This window comes from Sinocyclocheilus rhinocerous, unplaced genomic scaffold (genome assembly GCF_001515625.1).
Source record: "Sinocyclocheilus rhinocerous isolate Xijiao unplaced genomic scaffold, SAMN03320098_v1.1 scaffold3081, whole genome shotgun sequence".
NCBI lineage: Eukaryota > Metazoa > Chordata > Actinopteri > Cypriniformes > Cyprinidae > Sinocyclocheilus > Sinocyclocheilus rhinocerous.
Genome location: NW_015666530.1, coordinates 487,301 through 510,935, shown reverse-complemented (window position 1 = coordinate 510,935; position 23,635 = coordinate 487,301). Strand labels below are relative to the sequence as shown.

General features: G+C 36.9%; 2 protein-coding genes and 1 long non-coding RNA gene across 3 annotated transcripts; 2 read left to right on the top strand and 1 right to left on the bottom strand.

The window, feature by feature from the left end:
• Positions 1-903: 903 nt before the first annotated feature.
• On the top strand, positions 904-6,858 carry LOC107732469 (uncharacterized). Its single transcript, XR_001638880.1, has 3 exons — positions 904-914; positions 4,624-4,627; positions 6,784-6,858. It is a non-coding gene; the product is annotated as an uncharacterized LOC107732469 (long non-coding RNA).
• A 6,873-nt stretch (positions 6,859-13,731) lies between these two features.
• LOC107732467 (HORMA domain-containing protein 1-like) lies at positions 13,732-17,235 on the bottom strand. Its single transcript, XM_016543805.1, is given in 12 exon segments — positions 13,732-13,950; positions 14,228-14,308; positions 14,412-14,479; positions 14,590-14,641; positions 14,747-14,836; positions 14,938-15,095; positions 15,603-15,754; positions 15,903-15,970; positions 16,129-16,155; positions 16,299-16,319; positions 16,444-16,480; positions 17,231-17,235. Coding segments are annotated over 12 exon segments (840 nt in total). The 3' UTR covers positions 13,732-13,869.
• LOC107732479 (alpha-endosulfine-like) lies at positions 17,207-22,189 on the top strand. The gene is made up of 3 exons (XM_016543824.1): positions 17,207-17,393; positions 21,706-21,828; positions 21,979-22,189. The coding sequence occupies exons 1-3, from the start codon at positions 17,337-17,339 to the stop codon at positions 22,150-22,152; spliced, it is 354 nt and encodes a 117-aa protein (XP_016399310.1). The 5' UTR covers positions 17,207-17,336; the 3' UTR covers positions 22,153-22,189.
• Positions 22,190-23,635: the final 1,446 nt, after the last annotated feature.

The window sequence follows — 23,635 nt, the reverse complement described above, 5'->3', positions numbered from 1 at the left end:
GTTCTTTGAGCCTTTGGTCGAGCCACGTCCTTCTCCCGAGCGGTGTGTATCAAGAGGCCTGCAGGTTAACACGTACATGAGGCTAAACGAGCAGAGCTAAGCAGACAGACACGAACAGTGTGTGTTCTAAGAAAGTTAGTGAAGAGTTTAACTCCTTCACATCATAATGTTACCATCTTGTCTTTGAGACAGTAGAGACGGTGTTAAATAGCTCATATCACTCAGCACATAACATCAATTAAATGTATTTTATGTAGTGGCCTAAATGTGTAAAACTGAATAAATATGGGACATGCGGCATTTCTACTTCTACAACGAAAGCATTCTTCTGACTCTGCAAATTTTTGTATATTAGGAAGATCAAAGTTGGCAGACCACATGCAGCTCCAAAAGTAGAAAAATATTTCTGTTCTTACCACAGGTGACGAGCCTAAAAGCTCTTCATCAGAATATTATATATTTATATACAGAATATTTTATATACTGTAGCCTATATAAAAATATTTTTATGGTATGTAAGGAATAACTTTAAAATTCAATGCAATACACAAAAAGTAATATGCATTAGGAGGTATAGCCAGATTTGTTTTCCCGTGCTTGGTATTTTCGGCCTCCTGATAAATCTCAAAGACATAAATGTTATTGATCACATTTGAAAACTGTCTTGTTTGTGTGGTTCTTGAAACCTTTGTGCCAGAATATTAGAATTTATTTTGTGCATTTATTTTGTGAGGAGACATACAAAGCGAAAAACATTTCTGTTGAAACATCGGCTTCATACAGCACAAGTAGGCTATTTATAGAAACATTTAATAGAAAACTACGGTTAATAATAATCAGTGTTTATACTTGTAGCCTTATAACAGTTACCATGGATTTAAAAAAAAATTATAATACTGTTTTAAAAATGACTTGTGCAGTAGTATAATTTCCCTTAATCTAGCTGTTTTTGTTCATCCAGGTTTATCTGTTTGTCTTTTGATTGCAGCGCTTTATCATATAGCCTAGCCTGACAAAAATATTACAATTGAAGACTTTATTAAAAACCATAAGCAATATAACAAAATAAAAAGAACTAACGCAAATCTACTAATGCAATGGAAAAAAAAGCAAATATGAAATTCAGTAAAAATATTTTACTGTTAACCTACAAATATGTCACTTATTCCTTTCAAATTTAACCAATTTAACCTATTTGACAAGTGTGCAAGGAGGTTACTAAAACTGTGAGCTACATTATTTACATTCTGCTGATATTTGTTATATTTTGATATCATATTTGTTTTCTTGCGTTTTTGTCTCCTGTATTAGTGTTAATATTGTATATAGCCTAAGTCTTAATATTTTGGCTTCGGAAACACGTCTGAAAACACAAAATTAAATGAATTAAAAATGATACGTCCTACAAACTAAACCGTTCATTTAAATGCAAAATATAAAGTAGAGCTAGAACAAATTAATTTCATCCAAAAATAATAGGACGCATGGTGAATAATAAAAAACAAGTCGATCGATAAAAAAGTCAATAACTCAATTAACATGCCCGAACCTCACTGAGAGCAGGCCCATGAAACACGGAAAATCACATGAAAATAAAACTTTGTTCGTAATGGTACACTGTAACTTTACAATTATCCAAAAGTCAAACGGAGGATTATGTAATAACAATTCTAAACGTTTAAAATGACATATCTATAAATGATATATATAAATAGGCCTATTTAAAATTACATTTGCAAAATATTTAATTTTCTGGGATAGCTAACTGCATCAGAAAAGGTAGGCTACAGAAATTCATGAAATAACTTCAGTGTGTTCATGAACGTCAATATTAATTTTGCTTTGTTAGATTTTGCGTTGTAAAGTTCAAACTTAAGATGAAGTGTAAAGTCTAAATTTTTAACTGTAAAAAAAAAAAAAATTAAATACATCTTATATTACACACGATCCTAAGAGAATTTTCATGGTACCGCTGTTAATGTCCACTAGATGCATTATTTTGTTTAAAATGATAAATCTGGTTATGCCATACACAACTCAATTCTTTTGTCCCGCACGTTTCAATACAAGTCAATCAGGAGATTGAATTATTCACTAGAATGTACAAGTAGCCTACATTAAACATACAAATATAGATTACAGGCCTACTACAGGCCTACATATAGGTAAGTAGCCTATTTTATTTATGTAAAGGTATTTAAGGTTTATATATATATATATAAACGGTTTTCAGACAAATCCTGAGAGAGATTTATAATTCTCACAAATATGAAGACAAGACTGTATTAGGGGAGTCTGCCGAATTACTAAGGCCATGCTCATATTCAGCTTTCAGTAACGTTTCACTAGTCACATTCACAAACTCAGCCACAATGTTAAAGGATAATCTTTTCTATGATTTTACGATTTAACCTCTGAGCCACAGCAAGTGTTCAACCGCATTCAAATGGGCGCGCGTCCTTGTTTCTGGTTCTGTTTATCGATTGGGAAACGTGGGCGTGCTGCCAACATGCAGGATGGCAATCTATTATTACCATTGTGAATTATTAGCAATCGGAGTCTAACAACCGGCCGTATATATAATGTATATGATTTCTAATGTTTTACATGCTAATGCATAGCGTTTAAATTTGACTGAATTACGCAGTAAAACAAGTATAGCATTTTAACCTTTAGTTTAGCCAAATTTTAACGACATATCTTCAAAGCAACAAGATGATGCAATCCAGATGAATCCGTTTGGAACTGGTTGAATCATATTTAAATAATTTCACAACATTTAAATTTACTTTTAAAATTCTATAGGGTTAGATTTGTGTTACTAAATTTATTTAAGATGCAAGGCCTTCTCCAAATTAAAAGCAGCAGCTCTCAGTTCTAACGCTAAAAAAATCCTCTGCCTCACAACACTGAACATGATTCTGCCCACATTTCCATTGCACGTTCTTTCCACAAAATAACAACAGCAACAGCAGAGCACTTCAAACACCCACATGCATTGCACAATATAAATACACATCTATGCAAACACAATGATCTGCTTTTTGTCCATGCAGAACAGTCACACCTCCTCAGCTTGTGAGTGTGTGAAGTGAACCTTCACATTGTTTATGTGTTTATAAGAGTGTGTGTTCTGTATATCCAGTCTAATAGATGCATATTTAAATAATTTCACAACATTTAAATTTACTTTTAAAATTCTATAGGGTTAGATTTGTGTTACTAAAATTATTTAAGATGCAAGGCCTTCTCCAAATTAAAAGCAGCAGCTCTCAGTTCTAACGCTAAAAAATCCTCTGCCTCACAACACTGACCATGATTCTGCCTACATTTCCATTGCACGTTCTTTCCACAAAATAACAACAGCAACAGCAGAGCACTTCAAACACCCACATGCATTGCACAATATAAATACACATCTATGCAAACACAATGATCTGCTTTTTGTCCATGCAGAACAGTCACACCTCCTCAGCTTGTGAGTGTGTGAAGTGAACCTTCACATTGTTTATGTGTTTATAAGAGTGTGTGTTCTGTATATCCAGTCTAATAGATGCTGGGTGGGTGGAGGGTCTGAGATTGCCTTGCAGTCGGTTAGCATCCTTTTCCCTGCCCCTCTCTCTTCCATTTTTTCCCTGTTCCCATCTCTCTTCTTCGTTCCTCTCTGTGGGGGCTAGCATCCACGTCCACCATGCCATCTTCAATTTTATCATAAGACAATGTTCTCCTGTCCCTAGAAATCCCCCATTTTGTGAGTCCCTTCTGTGTCCTGCATCCGTCTATTTCCACACAATTTGTCCTGTATTCATTTTGCTTTCCTGCCCGGCGATGTGGCGTCTTGCCTGTCTCAGTGTGTGTGTGTGTGGCTAGATGCGGCTTCTGTTCCTGCTCTTTTTAATCAGCATGTTAATAAGAAAGGTAACTAATCAATACGTTCAATGGCCTGGCGATTGATACCATCTCAGCCTCGCTCCCCTCTCTCTTTGATGCACACACACACACGTACACACACTATGAGCACAAAGTCTAAATAATAATCAGAAATAAACATTGAGAGAATAATTACTTTAGTTTAAGTTCAATCATTTAACAGTGATCTGCCCGATACTGGTATCTTTAAGGAATCTGAAGTGTGGAGAAGATTTGAAATGGATATTTCAGAGGGAATTCAAGCATTTGCTTTATTAAGTGTTCAGGATCCGCAAACACATAGGGATGCTTTTTTCACTTGTATCAAAGCACATGGTGATACACTTGTATTCCTACATCAACACCAAGAGTAAAAATATCTCTTAGTGAGTATGTGTGTTCTTCACCCCAGGGTAAGGTCTTCTACTACAAATGGCCAAATCCAACAGGGTGGAAAGAGAAAAATGGCAGAGGATAAAGAGAATTCCCTTACAGAAGAAAGTGTTTTGGGGGGGGGGGCATTAAACACACATGCAAACAGAATGGTCTTTAAAGCTGGCATTCTGCAGACCTGCGGTCATGCTTTTACTTTATGATAGTTTCTTTGCAGTGTGTACATAGCAAAGTCCTCTTATGATTGCCTTTGGTTGACCCTTAACTGTTTGCATGTTGAGCTGCCAGATCAAAGAAAATAAATTGTTCATTCTTCTAAAGATAAGTGTTTTTTGTTCTTGCATTTTAAAATATAACATGCAAGCCTTTTTTAGATAAACGGTAAAATGTAAGGATTTTGTAAAAGGAATTTTCTGTGTTCAGTGCAAGTTAGCTTAATCAATAGCACTTGCGGCATTAAATAAATAAATCTGACGCATCCCTCGTTTTATTTTTAAAAATCAAGGTTATGGTAAAGCACTTACAATGGAAGTGAATGGGGGCAATTTTGAATGATTTAAAATAATAAATATAAAGCTTATATTTTATAAAAGCATTTAAATGGATCCTTCTGTTCAAATGTATTATTTTTTATGTATTATTATTATGTTTTTACAGTCATTCTAGGGCATTATGTTGTCATGGCAACAAAAGTTTGAAAAAAAAAGGGACATAAACGCAAAGTTAGTAATGCATAGTTTACATATTGCAGCTTTACGTAACTCAAAATTTAGCTTTTTTTTTTAAAGAATAGGGGAATAATTCAAAGTAAATTTTGTGTAACCCAGAATATTCCTATAAAAGGATAAATGAAAATTCTGTCATCATTTACTCACCCTCATGTCGTTCCAAACTTGTATGACTTATTTTCTTTCTTCTGTGGAACACAAAAGAAAATATAAAGGTGAGAAAAGATATTTTGAAGGTAAGTACATGACAGAATTTTCATTTTTGTGTCACCTATCCATTTAAGTTAGAGGCACTAGGCAAACATTCTTATATAAAAATATACAGTATCATTTACAGTATCATTAAGCTTTACCCATCAAATGTGGCTTATTTACATGCTTGGAATTATTAATGACTAATTGAAAAAGCCTAAGTGCCATGTTCCAGAAATCTCTGATATGACAGAAGCCCTATCATATTTCTGGCACTGATGTGAGCTTGTGTTTCAGCTCACGGCTCTCTCCGAATGTGGCGTGTGTGTGTGTGTGAGCGTCCCTAGGGGGGTTTAGAGTGACCACTGCCCCCTGACCCCCCTTTACACTGTCACCCCACAAACCTCCATCAGAAATGCACCAGTCACCTAGCAACAGAGGCCTGGTAGTCAGAGGTCAAAGACCAGGGGCTGTCGCAGATATTACACACACTCCAAGAAACGTTAATATAGATTCCCAGAATTACAGTCATCCATTTTAAGAATTATGTCATGGCATCATTTTATACTGTATACTATACATTAAGCTTCCATTTAAGTATTGTAAGGTAAAGCATTGTAAATGGACTGTCATGCTTGCACATGCACAGGAAACACTGAAGTATAATAAGCCTCTCAGCATAAAAATAAAAATTGTTAGGGATAAAAAAGTGTGCCCAAACACTTTTGACACTAAAGCCTTTTTTTTTTCCACTGAATGACAACAAAGGGCAACGATGACCATTCAATTTCATCCAATCAAGAAAAGGTCACTGACCTCTAGCCCCAGCTGACCACAAGGGGAGGATGGGCATGATCCAATCACCTTAAACAGTCCGAGGCAGCACGTCTAGGGTGGAAGGAGGTAATGAAAAGAGGGGGGTGGAGAAAGGGACCAAAGAATGGATGGGTGCAGACGCAGCATTAATCTGTGCCTCGATCAGGGACTGCAGCACCTTGAATGGAAGGGTGAAGAAGACCAGAAGGATGAAAGGCACATCCACCTCGACTCCATCTGTGCTGAAATTCACTTACCGCACCTTCAGCCTGACATCATCCAAGAGGAGTTTAATTATCATTTCCGACACAGGAGGCACCACAATATGAAACTTACGGCCTCGATGACCAAATCTGCTTGTTAAGTCATGACGTAAGGAACAGTGTTACCATGTCCAAGCCTCTATGTACCTCAGTTGAGAATACTAGTTTAACAACCATCTATAAGCACTGTTCATTCATATCATACATTTGAGCTAAGCTTTTAAAAACTCACAGTGTACACTACAGTCCACAGGCTCACGGCATCCTGGACAATATTTTAATTATTATAAAAGATGAATCAGTCTGGAGATAAGGTTAGGATCATGATTTTTTGTAGTATTACCTCACACCTTAGGTGTATATTAGCACCGTTTGTTGGTTGTTTTTGCCAGTCATACACTGTTTGGATCCATGTGACGCCAGACTTAAGCAGAATGCCATAACTACTAAAGTCCTGTTCACGCTAAGGATGATACCCATAGACTTTAGTCAGGGTAGCATCATATTTAATTTTTGACAGGAATGAAAACGAGGCTGTGAGGAATAGAAGCACAGTGTGTTCACTCGATTCTGAAGCTGCTTAACAACAAATCTGATGTGACGAATTTCGTCAATCCAATCTGATGAAACATCTTTCTAAAAAAACATTTGGTATACAAAAACTCCATAAAACAGTTTTGAAAGTTGTGAAATTTAGATGATCTAGGACCTTTATGTAGTGCATGCCATTGTAAATACTTCAAGTCTATCCCTCACATCTGTTAAATTACGCTATATAACGATAACTACAACTTTAAAGTTTTAATAATCATTCCAAATCTTCTAGAATAGGGAAGTCTACACCACAATGATAACAACAAAGAGGAACAGTATTGAAATAACTTTCAGAGCAGTTTTTTTCCACCTGATAAATGATAAAAACATTGACAGCCAATGAGAATTTTTAAGAGCATTCAAAGTGGCAGATGACCTGTAGTGTGCAATTATAAAAAACAGTGTTATTGTCTGTTGATGTGGACGCTAATAAAGTTATCATTCTTGGTGTAAACAGACCTTAATGTTTCCTTCTAAAAGATGACCCTAGCAATGCTTCACAGACATTTTATAAAGGCCAAACAGGCCAGCTGCTCACAAACATGCTTGAGATTAGGCAACTGTCACTCCATTCAAAAAGAAAAGGCCGTTCTGTACACACACACACACACAGATGGCTGGTCAGCACGTGCCTGAAGGAGGGCAGAGCAGTGACCCTCAGCTGGACACTATGGCCAGGTCACTGACACTGAATCCATCCTTTAAGGCCAGCTGCTACTAGTTCTGTGCTAATGGCACCTCCCCAAACACACACACACACACACACCCTTAGGCCCCCTCAATCTGCCTACACTGACCAGTGAAAAGGCAGGGATGGGATGGGGTGGGGTGGAGGACAGCTGGACACTCGCCACTCTCCTGCCTCCTCAGGGGGTGTCCTAGTGTGTGTGGGTACATGTGAGCGAGAGAAAAGCTTAATAGCCTGGTGTGGATGAGAGCAATTGGAAGAAAAAAAGAAGTGGGTCTGGCATACATAGACCCCACAGAGAGACAATTAACAAGTTAGCAATGACCCCTTTTAGTTGGACACCTGATTTCCACCTTAGATTTCATTTTCTCGTAAGCACTGTGACAGAATCTATCACCTGGCGGCAAACCTGTGTCATTTAGCATTGCGGCTACTTTGGCTAAAGTACCCCAGCAACCGTAGGTCCAATGATCCACAGCTCCAGGCTTTCCAGTACCATGGGCCAGGCTGAGCTAGACAGTCAATAAATCAATAGGTCACTCACACACACACACACACACGCACACACACGTCACTGCAGGGCTGAGAGGCCACATGAAACTACCATTGATTGAAGGGGGTAGGGAGAGTGTTGACGGTCAGAGCTGTGCATGTGTGTGAGGTTATGGGGCTCACCTCAATTCCTAACACTGCAATAGGGAGCTCAAAACAGCCTCGGTAATGCTTACACACTTAAACACACTTAAACAGACACACACACACACACACCTGTGTTGTTGATATTGGATATTTAATTATCCATGCTCATTTCTCCTGTTTTTACGTTTAGATTACCTTTGCCGTAATCTAAAACTCACTGAAAGTTGATCTTTAAAAGCGATAATAATTTAATAACACTGTTAAAAGTAATCTTTAGTTAATCTTGAAATGAACATCCATTTTTCCTACTGTACAGTATAATATTGTGATGCATAAATGTAGCTTTTAAAGTGATGCATTTTAGTCTTTAGTGTTTTATTTTTCATTTATTTTAACAAAATAGTGCATAATTTAAATTTTGGCTATTTATTAGTTACATAAAATTTAAAAGATGATCAGAATTGGTCAAAAATAACCATGCATCCCTATTTTAGCCATTTTTAGAGATTATTAAAATGTTCTTTACACTAAGAAAAAATTGTTGTTTTAAGTATTGTTCACTGAAAGGTTCTTTGGGGAACCCAAAATATTTCTTCTATGGCATTGCTGTGAAAAATCCCTTTTAGGACCTTAATTTTTTTAACAAGAGTGTAGGCTGATTATACATTATTATACATCAGCTTTACTGAGCATGTTATTTAACTTTATCATACAAATTAACTAATGTTCTATGTAATGACCTTTTTTAGCCATTTGACTCCTTGAATGCAATCCATATTCGCATAGATTGCGTCTAAAAGGATTCTTGTGTTAAATTGGCTGGCTACTAGTGTTAAGTAGTCTGCTGATCCGCTCTTTGTTGCAGTGTTTTGCTCACTCATGCGCTCATTGAAAAAAGCCTTAGACTGTTCTTCTCCAGCTCTCATTTATGACCTCATCAAGTCAACGGCTGCAGCATTGAACATGTTTACTTGACCTGCAAATTGGGGTCAACGTAAAGTAAAGACCCATACACTTGTGCAAAGAACACAGGCAAATAGTGGCCATTAAGACATTGGATATTGTGTACACCAACAAAATCATATACTGTACGCTTTTTGGGGAGAAAAATGCAAATTGCACTATTTAAAAAAACTAATAAATAAAAAAATACATAACATATAAAATTGTATAATATTTACCCTTTTTGAGTGGCACTTAAACCAGCACAAGCTGGCAGGGACTAGCGCAAGGTGGCAGGGAGTAGAAGACAGGTGTAAATAAACGTGGGGGTTCTGTCCTTGCTCTGTGAGTTGCCATGGCAACGGCTGATAGAGCATCCTATCGATCGCACTGTCCAGTCTGAATTGTGCAGCCCCTGAACCCACGTTTTTTTCTCTGTGTGGTGATGGGTGTGGATCAATATTGTATGCCTCTTTTGCCTTGCGTCTCTCATGGCCTCCATAATAGTGGTAATGATAGTGAGAGGGAAGGAAAAAGAAAAGGAAGAGGCCTGAAACAATGGTAAAAAGACAGCTGGATCTATTTCGTCACAAATGCAAAGAAAAAAAATCAGTTCCTTCTTGGACCGAGAGGCACGCTCTTAAAAACAATAGACAGCCATCATGACACTTTGCCTGTATTATTCACAAGTACTGTGCGGCACTCCAGAATTGCTATGCACTGTACTGCGGCCCACACGGAATTCGCTTTCGCCAGCATGGAAAATGTCACATCTGATTTTTCCGCACATCTCCCCGTCTGCATATGCGAACAGCCACACGGCATTTACCTAATGTGAGGCCATTTATTCCAGCCATTGCTTTGACTGTTATACAAATCAGAATGGCCAGGAAGACCAGGCTGCACCGGTTCAGCAAGAGCTTGTGAAGGAGAGCGAGGCACGCAGAAGGACCTGCGGGAGCTCGTTTAAATCTGGCCTGAGGGATCCCTCCAGCTAGGGGTCATGGTTGGAGTCACAGCACACTGGATTTAAAGGTGGGGCTCCTTAAGGTGCCTCTGTTGCCCCGAGGCACAGCCATCACAATTCCTGCAGTGCTGGAAATGAAAGCCAGTCTAGGACAAAGGCCCTTTCCTTGCTTATGGCCACTGCTCAGAAAAATTACTCAAATGATTGAGATGTCGGTTACATCTTTCTTTTTGCCTCTGTCCTCCCCAGCAACATCCTAGTGTGAGTTTAAGAAGAATTACTGAGTGGTTTGACTTCTTGAGTGAACATATAAAATTAGTTTTATATTATTAATTATATATAGACTAAGATAGCATACAAATACTACCACTGTAAGTTTTAAAATTGCAATTTTTTTTGCATTGCCTACATTCAAGACATTAGTACAGTTCTATTTGTGTTAAAGCAAATATTTTAGAGTATACTGACTCACTCCATATGTTTGCTAAGTACGTTGTCCACTGACATAATTTTTTTTTTTACATGCATAAACTTCCATCATTCCAGGCTGAGGAGTCCTTGATCTCTAGAGACTCGACTGAAGTCGCTCAAGCTGTTTTTGTGTTTCAGTCAGTACTGCATGGATTTGGCTGTTCGCCTGCAGTACTGAGCTCTGTGCAGCGGTACAAATGTAAATCTGTGCTCCGCGGGGACGGAGTGTGAGGGGGAGCGGAGTGGCTGCCCTCGCATCCCTGCGAGATGAAAACCCATCCACTCGGAGAGGCACAGCGGCTACCGGGGCAGAAGTCAGGCGCGGTGGGGCCGGGCATGTGGGAGAGAGGAGTGATGGAGGGAAAGTTTTCTCTGCCTCCAGCACTCTGCATATGTTGTGAGAGTGAGAGCCTGCAGTGAACTTGGCAGCACACTTCAAAACTTTATGGAGCAGACATGCACACTGCATCCTAATAAAGCTGTGTCTTGATTCGTGATTCTGTATTTTTGAGATTTGTCAGACGCTATGCCTTTTTTTTTAAATTCTTGGCTCGCCGATATAAGATTTTGCTCGCCTACATTTTGTTTAAAGAGTGGTTTCTCACTGGGTCTGCTTTGTTCTCAAAGCGCTCAGATGTATTGCTGAATTAATCATAGTTGATGTTGATCACATTTGGGTAAAAAGTGTAAATTTAGGTGCCAAAGTTTTACATAACCACTTAGTGGGTTATGTTTAACCTTTAAAGGGATAGTTCATCCACAAATGAAAATTCTATCATTTACTCACCCTCATGTAGTTCCAAACCTCTATGACTTTTTTCTTCTGTGGACAAAAGAAGATATTTAAAAAAATATATATCTTTCCATACAATGAAAGTCAGTGGGATCTAATAATGTTTAAAAGAAAGAAAAACATGAGGTTGCATATATGACAGAATTTTGTTGTAATAATTTTTATTACTTTTATTTTTAATAAAGTATTACATTACTATTATTAAATTATCAATGTATAAATTATTATTTTTTGCAACATAAGTTGATCTACCTGAACATCTAGACTACAGATGAAATCCTCCAAAATCCGTTTTTGTTTTTTAAATGCTGTTTGTAGTTCAATGTAAGACAGATAGCACTGGTCCTGGATCTATGGGTGGGCAGTTTCTGTATTCAATTCGAGGTCCACGTTAGTGAGCCACTCTGTCCTGTCCAGGAGCTCCCTTCACTTCACAGTCAATAGTTATTTATCATCCAACATATTAGCGATTGCAGTGTCGATATGAAGTCCAGCGCTGAAATTAGTCAGTGCCAAGTCTGTAACTACAGCCCAAGGTCAGACATGCACTCCATTGACAGGAGTGATGGTCCGCAGCTCACAGGCACATACATCCAGCCCAAGGTCAAGTGTACGGTACTGCTATTTCAGAAGGAACACACGTGTAAAACGCTGTCATGTTGAGAGATGCCAAGCATGAATTCAGCTTGTTCGTGACTCGTGACACATTTTATCTCATGGATACCAATCAATAGGGTAAAAGTGGAAGCCACTCTAAAAGATCCTATGCATTTTTGTTTTTGCTTTGCTAGTTTGGTCATAGATAAAGGTACAATTTTAGTTCATATTTGATTTCTCTCAGCTTTCAAAAGGTACTAATATGTACACTTTGGGTACTAATATGAACTTTTCAAGTACTAATATGTACCATTTAGGGGTAAATAAATGATTACAGAATGAATAATGGAAAAAATAAATACACTATCAAAACTATCACTATCAGGAAGGCTGTGTGTATTCATTTCAATCAAACTGAAATGATCCTCTGTGTTTTATTGCATTGTGAACTTCTTATTTAACCATTTTTGTTTGCCTTCTTTAAAAAAAAAAAAAGAAATAAATTGCACTAAAAGTTTAGCTAAGCTGCTAAGCTGAAGAATTGCTAATCAGCAGCAAAACATTTTCTACCCTTCTGGCAAGGTCAGGGGATCACAGTCCCCTGCTAAATGTCCGAAGCCCCCCTCTCAGAAGCCCTGAGGGGTGATATCACCCCCCACACACAGATACACAGCCTGACAGCAGCTAACTTGGTTCGATTGCTTGGTCCAAACTCCACTCCACTACCCTCCCCCTCCCCCTGCAGGTCTCATTTTTTATTTTACTTTTAGGTCCAAACTGAGATGTTTGCTTCATCCATGTGAGTACAAACATGACTACTAGCAGCTGCTGTGAACCAGGAGGAGAAGATGCTAAATGGACCAAACTCTGATGTCAAAACCAAAAGCTCTTGCGTGAATGGGCAAAGAGGCGTCTGTGGTTTCTGATCAGTGACAATTCAAGTCCCAAAGACAGCCAAGCCTGAAACTGCATATTTGGAATATGCAATTTTAGATGCTTTTGTCTTTAGCCAACTTCTTACACTCAGGCAATGAGCCAACAAATATTTTGTAACTAGATAAAGTAAACGCTATTTTAAACATGGACTACTGCATATTGTTGTTACCATGGAATTTTAGAATATGTTTGCAAAAAATTAAAAACTTTGCTATTTGTGTAGATTTTTAAAAAAATAATATAAAAACTCATATTTTAAACAGCTGATTTAGCTTCAAGAAGCTTGCAGCAGGTGCAAATATACTGGAAGATTCAGGCCACTATTCTCAACTTTACATCAGACATATGTTACTAATAATTTTATAGAATAATTATAATATATTTTTTTATATATTTAGACAATTCAACAAATTCACCGCACGGGAAGATGTTATGTCGCTTAGCTGTAAAGATCAGCATCAAGAAACAAAGCCAAATCTAGTTTTCTGTTCAAATGAGTCTAATATCTGTATTTCTCTAGACATACATTCTAAAATTCATTATTTATTATATTATATCACTCAGGTTCAAGTATATCCATAAAACTGTCTGCTTTACTAAAGAAGGCTGCATGTTATTTTATTGGAATCACTGTTTTAATATACTCAGGCACAGTACATGCTGCCATCTAGTGGACTCATTACATTTGTACATGGTACTGTATGCAGTGACTAAAATCTTGTTATGCTACTAACATTTCCAGGCACAAATGTATCTGATAGAAAACTAACATAAATAACAAAATACAAAATTCATTTGTGCACTCCTCAAGTTATGACACGCCCTTGAACCATAAAACTTGTTAACAATGCATTTCTGCAACTGAATGAATAAACAGCATGTGTATGTTAGTATGTTGCTGTGTGACTGTACTAGAAATACTGTGAGTGTACAAGTCAATGTTATTTAGGTACACTGACTTTGCGCCTCTTCGGGGCTGATGGCTGGGGATCTTGGCTCAGCGGGAACACTAACTGAGAGATCTACAGACAGAGGAAGTGTGTTTAGTTATAGTAAATTAGTTAATCAGAACAAGAAATCTTGAATAACCTGTTTTTAAATGACTAATTTGTGTACTTCACATTTTTCCTGGCTCTGATTGCATGATAGTCATCAGAATGAGACATGTTACATGAAACTAAACAGTTTTATTTTAAAACTGTTCACAAAATTCCAGTGATTATACTGGTAAACGATGTAATAAAAGTCCAACCAACACGACAAGATACAGATATGGGCCATGGGCTGTGTATTTCCTACCTGAGGCTCAAAGATGCGTCCGCTCCTGGTCTTCCTTGCGTTCACCTTAAGATCAGCAGTTTTGTTTACCAGACTGTCCATCTCAAATATACATCACATAATTAAATACAACTTCCTCTCATACACAGGCAACTAGAGCAGACTGATAACTTACCTGTGTGTGTGGTGAATTGTGTAACGCTACCTTTGCATTTGTTATGTCAAAATCCTCCTTGCTGCTTCTGTGAGCCTGTTGTGAGTTTTCCTGAGTTTCTGTTAAGGTGGCAGACCATGAGCAAAAGTTGCTGGGAGTTGGTTGCATTTTCCTTGATTTAGACTCATGCTGATCTCATTAAACTGGCAAAGCAGAGTCTAATATTCACCTGAGTATTCAATGCCAGCATCAATGATGACTTTCTCCTTTGTCATACACTCCTGCGAGCAAAAAAGTCCATCATTTGAGATTAATCCTCACATTTTGTAAAGGTAAGGCAGAAAAGGAAATAAGGACATATCAGCTAATTATTAAAAAGACCCCACCTGCTGAACTGAGGTCTCAGACATCATTCCATCTTCAAACATTTTCAAAGATCATTTTGTACTCACACATACTTCCTCCTCCTCATCAAACTGTTCACGCACATAAAAAAAATTTTGATCACTGCTTTACACCATTGATTTTATTTATTTTTTTCTTCCAGACAGATCACTGGACAGCTTCTTTATCTCACCGGCTCAAGTCTCTTGCGCTCAGTAGTGACGTTCATTCTGAGGCTATGAAAAGGTGTGACCACCTCTCCCATGGTCAGATTTACTGGTTCCCTCTCAAATATCAACGTCTCGTTGTCATCGTCCTTGAAGCCAGGTGGCTGATACTCCTGAGCTGTCACTGAAACACAAATACACAGTGACACTGAATGACACTGAATCAAAAAAACAAAAAACAAACTAGATTGAGAGCTGTTGGCCAAAAGTAAATGTTGCATTAAATCCAACTATATTATATTGAATTTCTATTTTTAATCAAATAAACGCATATTCTCTACATTGCAATCTAAAAATGAAACAAAAATGTTATAAAGATAAATTAGAAATGAAGATATGTGTCAAGGGCATTTTCTCCTATTTTTCCCTCCTCTTGTGATATGATATTGCAAGCCAAATTAAAGGTAATCACGGGACAAATTTGGGCCACAGGCCCTTGTTTGTGCATCTCTGATTAACTTTATGTTGTGTGAAGATCTGCAAAGTATGAAGTGCTTTTAAATAATCCAAATAAATATTGAGTTAACCACAATAACTTATCACATACTAAAAAGAAATAAATGACAAACAATGTACATGGACAACTTCATGTACATGGTACTGTCTGTGGCAGATAGCAAGATAGATTTACCCTCATCATAGTAGAAGAGTTTCATGTTGAGGCAGATGTTGTCAGGCAGCGGGCCGAGATTTTGCATCAGCATGTAAAGCTTGCGCACCAGCAGCATACTGGATTTCTGGGTGTTGTCACAGGCCATTTTAGTCAGACTCTGCCCATTTTTGCTGGAAACACAGACAATTATTTTCAAAAGCACAACATTAATATAGTCAGTATGCCGACACGTGGTAGTATATAATGCTATGGAAGCTATATATGTTGGGGTAAATATCCATCAACTAGTTTTGAATACTGCTCAGACAGAAATGCCACCTCTCAAAGTCCATCTGAGGTCCTTTCTCTGTGTAATTGATTTTAAACTGGTAGCATTCAGTCACTTTCTGCAGCAAAAGCAAAGATGGAAAAGTGAAAATGGAAATTCAAAGTCTTACATAAACAAGGTTGTCATGCACTGATTTCATTTGTATTATATTAAAAGAGAGATTAAGTAACATTAAAGTATGGCATTCAACCAAACAAAGAGACAACATCTGATCACCTGTGGATTGTCTGGATCACAGTAAATCTACAAGAAAAATTAGTAACATTTTTATAAAAAAAAAATAAGACATATATAATATATAGCATATAAACTATCATACCACATCATACAATGTACGGTTTTAAATTGATTACTGTTTGTTTTCAAATCCATTAGTTAATACTCACTGATAGAAGAACCATGCGCAGCTGATAAAGCAAAGCAGATACAAAAGGTCAAAAGATTACTGTGAGTGATGATCAGTATATGTCTTGTTACTAAACATAAATGAAAACTACGAAAATACAGAAGAGTACAAAAGCACAAACTTACGTATCTTCTTTGAAGTGCATCAAAACAGCCCTGCAACCTGAAACAGTGGAGGTGAGATACTCTCCATGCAGCTTAAAGGGGTCATATGACGTTGCTAATAACGAGGTGTTTTAGGAGGGCGTGGACGAGTCTTAACTTTTATAAAGAATATCTCTTTGGGTTTGAGACTTTAGTCTTTGCAACTTTAGGGATCTTATCTATTCACGAACAGCTTATCACACTCCAAAGAGAAAGGAAAACTTGAAATCGCATCATATGACCCCTTTAAACCAGATGTTCTCCAAACAGATTATACTTCCAAATGATGTATGAATTGACAAGCCTTGAACACAGTGGGTTATTGTGAATGGGAAATATATTATATTTGGGGTAGGAGATTGCAGGTGCACATATTTAAACGCCAATGCATGACTGATGTATTGTAAATGAAGTCTACTTAGGCCTAGGCCTTATAATTACTATTTCAGTAACAGTAATTACAAGGTCTTTCCTAGATAATAGTATAGTGGCACATGATACATATTGAAAACTTGCCATTTATTGAAAATTTTTTATAAACATCTCCTGTAGATTTTAATATCATTTAACAGTTTAAGTTACCCTATATAATGTTTATTATTGTGTGAGCTCTTAAAATCATTGTAGCCTACCATTGGTCACTTATTTATTTTGATACGACTATTGGAAATCTACGGGCTGATTCTCCTGTCTCTCAAACATCAAACCAGATTCCTATTGGCTCTTCCGCTGCGTGACCGTCCTCCAAAATGACGTCACTGCAGCTAACGCCATTTTGATACTGAACACCGTGGGTGGAACAGATCGGGCACGATTAGACGGCAAAATTTACACTCAAACACGCTGATTAAGTGGTCAGCAAACGCCGAACAGCCATGTCATCAGATAACCAGGACACGGAGAAGCAGTCGGAGCAGATGGACGAGACTCAGGTGGGGATTAGAATCGGGCTGCGCCTCGCTCGCTGCAGTCTCTTGTGGTGTCTGTCAGTTTCGACCACTATCATGGCATTACTCCTAAATGCCGTAATATTAAAATGACTGATTGCTTATTGCTCATTGACACCTTTAACACAGAAATCTCTCTGACTCTTTGCCATTTGTTTTCTGAGTTGTCACCTGCATGAGTTGAACAATGTGATAGACGTGCAGTTTGCAAGCATGAGCCTCCCTTTGATTGGTTAGTGAACCTAGACGTCACGAAATAACAGTGTTTGATTGGTTCATTCTGTCACTTTTGTGTTTGTCGCACCTACTTTAACCTGATGGTGTCAGCTGGGTTGTATGAAAGAGAATAACCATCTATGATAACCAGATTCTTATTATTTATTTGAAGGGGCCATGTTCAATTTATTAAAAATCAGAAGACCTTCATAAACGCACTATTATTGACAATTTTGTGCTAAAATAACATGTATCCAAATGAGATTCAGGACACGACTACAAGTCCCAAGAGCATGCAGTCTTTAAGAGTAGTTTTGACTGAGGGGAACCTAATAGCCTTGTTTGCACTTTTTTCCAGGTGGTGCTGAATATAGCAGCTCATAAATTACTTGTTATAGATCCTAGTGAATCAGCATATTGGACTTAATCAGAGTGTTTCTTCTTCAGGTGTTTTGTGTTTATGAATGCCAAACAGTGTGTGGAAATTGCTGTCAGTGGAGGAAAAAATATCATCATGATACACTACAGTTTTAACCTTTTTGTTTTTTGTTCCCTAGACCTGATAAAAATGTTTTTGATCTAGATCATTGGGGAAAAAATAAAATGCTATCTCATGGGTCCTTGTAGAATTTAATAAACACATAGGAGACTGTTTAGATTCTGCGTTTGTGTTTTAAAATGCTGTTTTATGAATTGTTTGTGATTCACAGAGACTCATAGGGTGTAGCATGTGTCATGATGATTTACAAACCTGTTTTTCTGCAGTTTGCTTTCTGCTACAATTGCATGCAAATGTATGTGTCTTGTAGCCAGCATAACATGCATTAAAGATCTGTCCCTTGTTGACACACAGCCTAGTCATTTGCAAAACTGGTCATGCAGTCATAATGGAAGCATACTTAAACATCTGTACTGCAGTCTATATCATTAGCCCTTTCTAAAGACTGCTTTTTGTTGTTTACAAGGCCTCAGTCTAAACACAACCCCTCTTGATTCCTTAGCTTAGGGCAAAATCGAGGATGATTCAAAATGCAACCAAACAACTGAGGTTCTCAATAATATGTAGGTTTTCAAATATTTGCAGGGCACGCTAAATCGTAAACCCGACGTCCCGAGCCTATTTTGTATTTCAGTCGGGCTACCAAAATGTATCAACCCCCGGCCCGACAGGCTATCTTGAATACAGGGTTCTCGTGGGTCCTTAAAAAGTCTTACATTTAGTTGTATCAAATTTAAGGCCATAAAAAGTATTAAATACCTAAATGGAATAAGTAAAGTCTTAATAATAATTCAAGAGGTCCTACATTTGGGGACGGAAAGACAAGAATGGATGATAATGGATTAATGTGACGATTAAACTTCAGAAGGCTATAATTTGATTGAGTAGGCTAAATAAGAGCGCTGCACGTTTCAAAGTCAAAACGCAGCGTTGCTGTATTTATATGAATGTATCTCTGAAGGGAACTGGCTATCTTCAGAAAAGTTTTGAGGGCATTTTCATTTAATCTTTTTTTATAATGCCTGAGAATGTAGCGTTTGTGAATGCAGCGCTGCTTCGTTCACCTAGTGGCAGAAAATGAATTTGCATTTTCAAGAAGCCCGTCTGCTGTTTTTGTTCAGACAAATGTGAAAATCGGCCCATGTTTTTAAGCAGCAAACACGTACAGTTGTTAATGTGAACCGGTGGATCGATAAGAAGCTAATGTGCCTTCTAAAAATCTAAACAATTAACCCTTAAATGCATGAATGTTTCGCCAATCATTATATATATCTATATATCCAGCACGGATGGATCTCTAACTGCTGCAATAGCAAAAAACTCTCTTGATATTTTAAGAACAACTACAGAAGAATAAATTGAAGCATATTTCGTTACCTTTTGAAACTTCAAAGGGTTCAATTTGAGCAGATGATTTTACCATCGCTGTCATCGTCAGAGCGCACTTCCACAGTATATTCAGCATAGGGCTGGACGATATGGCCAACATTTATATCATGATATATTTCTTAATTTCAGTTGATACGATATAATTCCGATATTGATATGAACACTATTAAGCCTCATAAAAACTGCCAACTGAAAATTGAATTTTTTCTTTTTGTGCAGTAAAGCCATTCAAACCACTTCAATTTTTGCTGATGATATTCGTTTGTTTTATGCCTGAGTGAAACGTCACGTCATCATTGTGTATCAAATAGTGCCACCTTGAGGAAAAAAGATGCATTGCACATATTGAGTCATCAGATATGTAAATATAGTTGTGCAGGAAAAAATACTTACACATTTACATACCTCGGGTCTCTAGCGACCCTATACACTTTTTACAAAAAATTAATCAGAAAACAGGCATTCTTTTATATTTTACTATTTTTTTCTTGTTATATTGTTTATAATTAATAGATTGAGGAATACTAAGAAAGTTGATGTCTAACTTTAAAAAATGAGCGAGAGGGTTGAGAATGATGTCCCGGGTCGCTAAAGACCCGAGGTATGCATTTAAGGGTTAAGACAGTAAGATATTTATGTTTTAAATTAGTATAATAATTTATAGCCTACGTTTGACTTTTTCCTAAAAAAGGTTTAAAGGCTGAAATGTGATATATCGTTTTTGTTTTGTGAAAACCTGTATCTGAACTGTAAATCTTTACGGTTTAATATGTTACCAGACATTACCCTACCCCATTCGTACGGCATTAATTTTATTTGTGCATTTCTTAAAAAAGGTCATAAAAAGCCTTAAATTTGAATTTAAAAATCCTGCAGATATCCTGTAAATAGTGAAATAAAATTTCTCCCTTGATATTTGTATTTTGAAAATGTTTTTGTTTGTTGTTTTGAGTCCTATCCAATGTTCTTCATTAAAAAATGTATTTTTTTTTTTATTTGGGGTAGATAAATTCATTTCGGGCTACCAAAATCTGAAGAGTGACTGCTCAAAGGGCTACCAGAAATTTTGCAAGCCCTGGTTTGTCTTTCTGTAACCTTCTGTAATCTTATGTATCCTATGTTATTGCAAGACCTGAAGACCTATTTGGCTGTTTTACTGTTCAAAACAATCATCTAATTTTACACCAAAAGACAGAAATCTGAAGATGTTTACAAATTGTCTAAACTCGAATGTTGAATAGTTTCAGTTGTGACAATTTCCAGACATGCTGTTTGTTTATTTTAGATTGCATTCATATTGAAACCAAGTAGTTTTAATATTTGGTTTCAATATGAATGTGAAGTCAGAGACAATAGTGAAGTCAGAGAAAACGCCTGGGAATTTAATGCCAAGTTAAACTTGATGTACCTTGCCCAGAAATGTGATTAAGGACCACACACCTTTTGGGAATTACAGGAAGAACAATAACATGATGAAAGGGGTTTTGTTTTATTGTTGTCTTATTATATTGTGGGTGTGAGATTTATTATTTTGAGTTTTGAGTGTTGATTATTAGTTTTTTTCCTTCTTCCTCTTTATAGTTTTAGTAGTAAGACTAAATGAAAGCAGACCACTTTTCAGTATTTTATAAAGACTGTTCACATAAACTAATTCAAAATCCTCTCATACCCCTTTTAAAAAATACCTTTAATCTGCATGGATGTAATAATTGATGTAAACACATGACGGTAAACACTTTTACATTGTTACAAAAAAATCTTTTTCAAATAAATGCTGTTCTTTTGAACTTTCTATTCATCAAAGAATCCTGAAATGTATCATGGTTTAGAAGTAGCACAGCTGTTTTTAACATTGATAATTAATGTTTAACCAAATCAACATATTCAAATTATTAGAATGACGTCCACTGAAGACTGGAGTAATGGCTGCTGAAAATTCAGCTTTAACATCACAAGATTACATTTTAAAATATATTGCAATAGAAAACAATTATTTTAAATTGTAATAATATTTCACAATAATAATGTTAACTGTATTTTTGACCAAATAAATAAATCCTTGATGAGCATAAGAGACTTATTTCAGAATCATAAAAAAAAAATCTTACTAACCCCAAACTTTTCAATGTCAGTGTACATATAAGAATTAATATCTAACTAATATCTAATAACAACGCAATAAATGTTTTTCAGGAATCCCAGGACACAAACTCAAACCCAGTGCGGACAGAGGAGGCCAAATTGAAAGCGAAGTATCCCAACTTGGGTCAAAAGCCAGGTGGCTCTGACTTTCTGATGAAGAAACTGCAGAAAGGGGTAAGTTTAAAAATTTCAACAACTGAAAAAAAAGTATGTTTTTTTAAAGGCATTCATTCATACAGATTTTTGAAGTTCCAGGTGCTTAACAACATAGCCAAAACAAACAAGACCTTTTCATTATTTCATAAAATTTTTATTTGTCTCCAGCAAAAGTATTTTGACTCAGGAGATTACAACATGGCCAAGGCAAAGATGAAGAACAAACAGTTGCCTGCCGCAGCTGGTCCAGACAAGAACATCGTCACCGGGGATCACATTCCAACTCCACAAGACCTTCCGCAGAGAAAGTCCTCATTGGTTACAAGTAAACTGGCTGGCTAACGTCAGCCATAGGTTTTGAATAAACCCTCTTACCAAACTTCCAAAACCTCCCCTGCCCCGGCAGACCAGCTTCATCAGGACAGGTTATCAATTTATTTTGTTTCTTTTAATTTGGGTGTAGATTTTTGCTGTCATTTTGTTTCACTTCAGTAGGTCTAAGCATCCCAGCTCTGTTAACCTCTTCAGTGTCCCACATAGAGTAGGGATAAACTAAACCCTTGGTACTCCAGGCCCTGGTGGAGCATGATGCACTTTACTCTGTGTACCCTGTATATTAGTGATATTATGAACAAACCCCTGAAGACTTCAAAAAATGCTGTTCAAAAGATGCTTTTAAAAGTGTCAAATAATTTAACAATTATTTAGGATTGTCTTAAAAGGCATTGTTTTCTATATAGACAATACTTGACAGCCATTGACCCCAGATTACATTGGCAGCCATAATGACAAATTAATGAATGTTTTATGAGAATTTCTTTAAAAAAAGTCAGTGAACAGAATAGTCAGATCAGTTTTGGTAAAGAGTGGCTGGTAGCTGTGTAGCCTTCATCCACACTTCTACCTCTCACTCTCTAAATATGGCTTAGTTGAACCAACAGCTGCTTACGACTGGATTGTTTTACTATTCTCAGCCTTCACCTTCCATGGTAGAATCTGAGCAAGCGGTTCCAATCTTGCTGATTAGATTATTGTAATCACAGCTTTTGGGTGTTAACAGAGAATGTTGCAATTCAATGATAACAGCCAAAAGCAGAAATGGTCTCTGAATGTCGCATGAGAATGAAAGGGGGCTTAAGAAAATGAAATTGTCATTGCACAAAGAATGCGTTAAAAGATAAAGTATGTTCATAGACAGTGGTGGCTATATGTGTTTTAGCTTATGGGCGTCTGGAGTCATTCAGCTTTTGTGTACACTAACAGCAGTGTATGTATTAATGGGATTAATGTGCGATTTATTTTGTGATATCCAACACATATGTAATGCACATGACCCCTTTGATCATCTGAGATAATGATGACGCAATCATCTTATCCGTCTTAGCAAAATGAGTCGATTTGGTCCTAAATATCTATGTATTTTCTGAGGAACGAGGTGCGGAAGGAAATTTGCAGAATTGAGCAGCACCTTTGGTTAAATCTTTGTAAAATATTTCAGACCTAAATAGTAAAATTCTCTACTTAAACTTGGACAAAGTTACATGCTTAAACATATAAAAAGTATTGGAAAACATTACCCATAGATTGCTTTGACATGCAGCTTATTTTCGGGTTTCAGACATACAAATGACTTTGGGGAATATTATATCCTGTGACCCATTTTTCCCTTTATGGTCTTTTAAAAAGATACTCTTTTCTCATCATTTAGCAAAGTGTCCTTCTTCAGAGGGCATGAATCAATTAACCCCTGTAGCTTCTTCAAAGTGCGAAGAAGTCTGCACAGGGCTGTTGTAAATCATTGGAAACTTAACAGCTCAGTGGATCT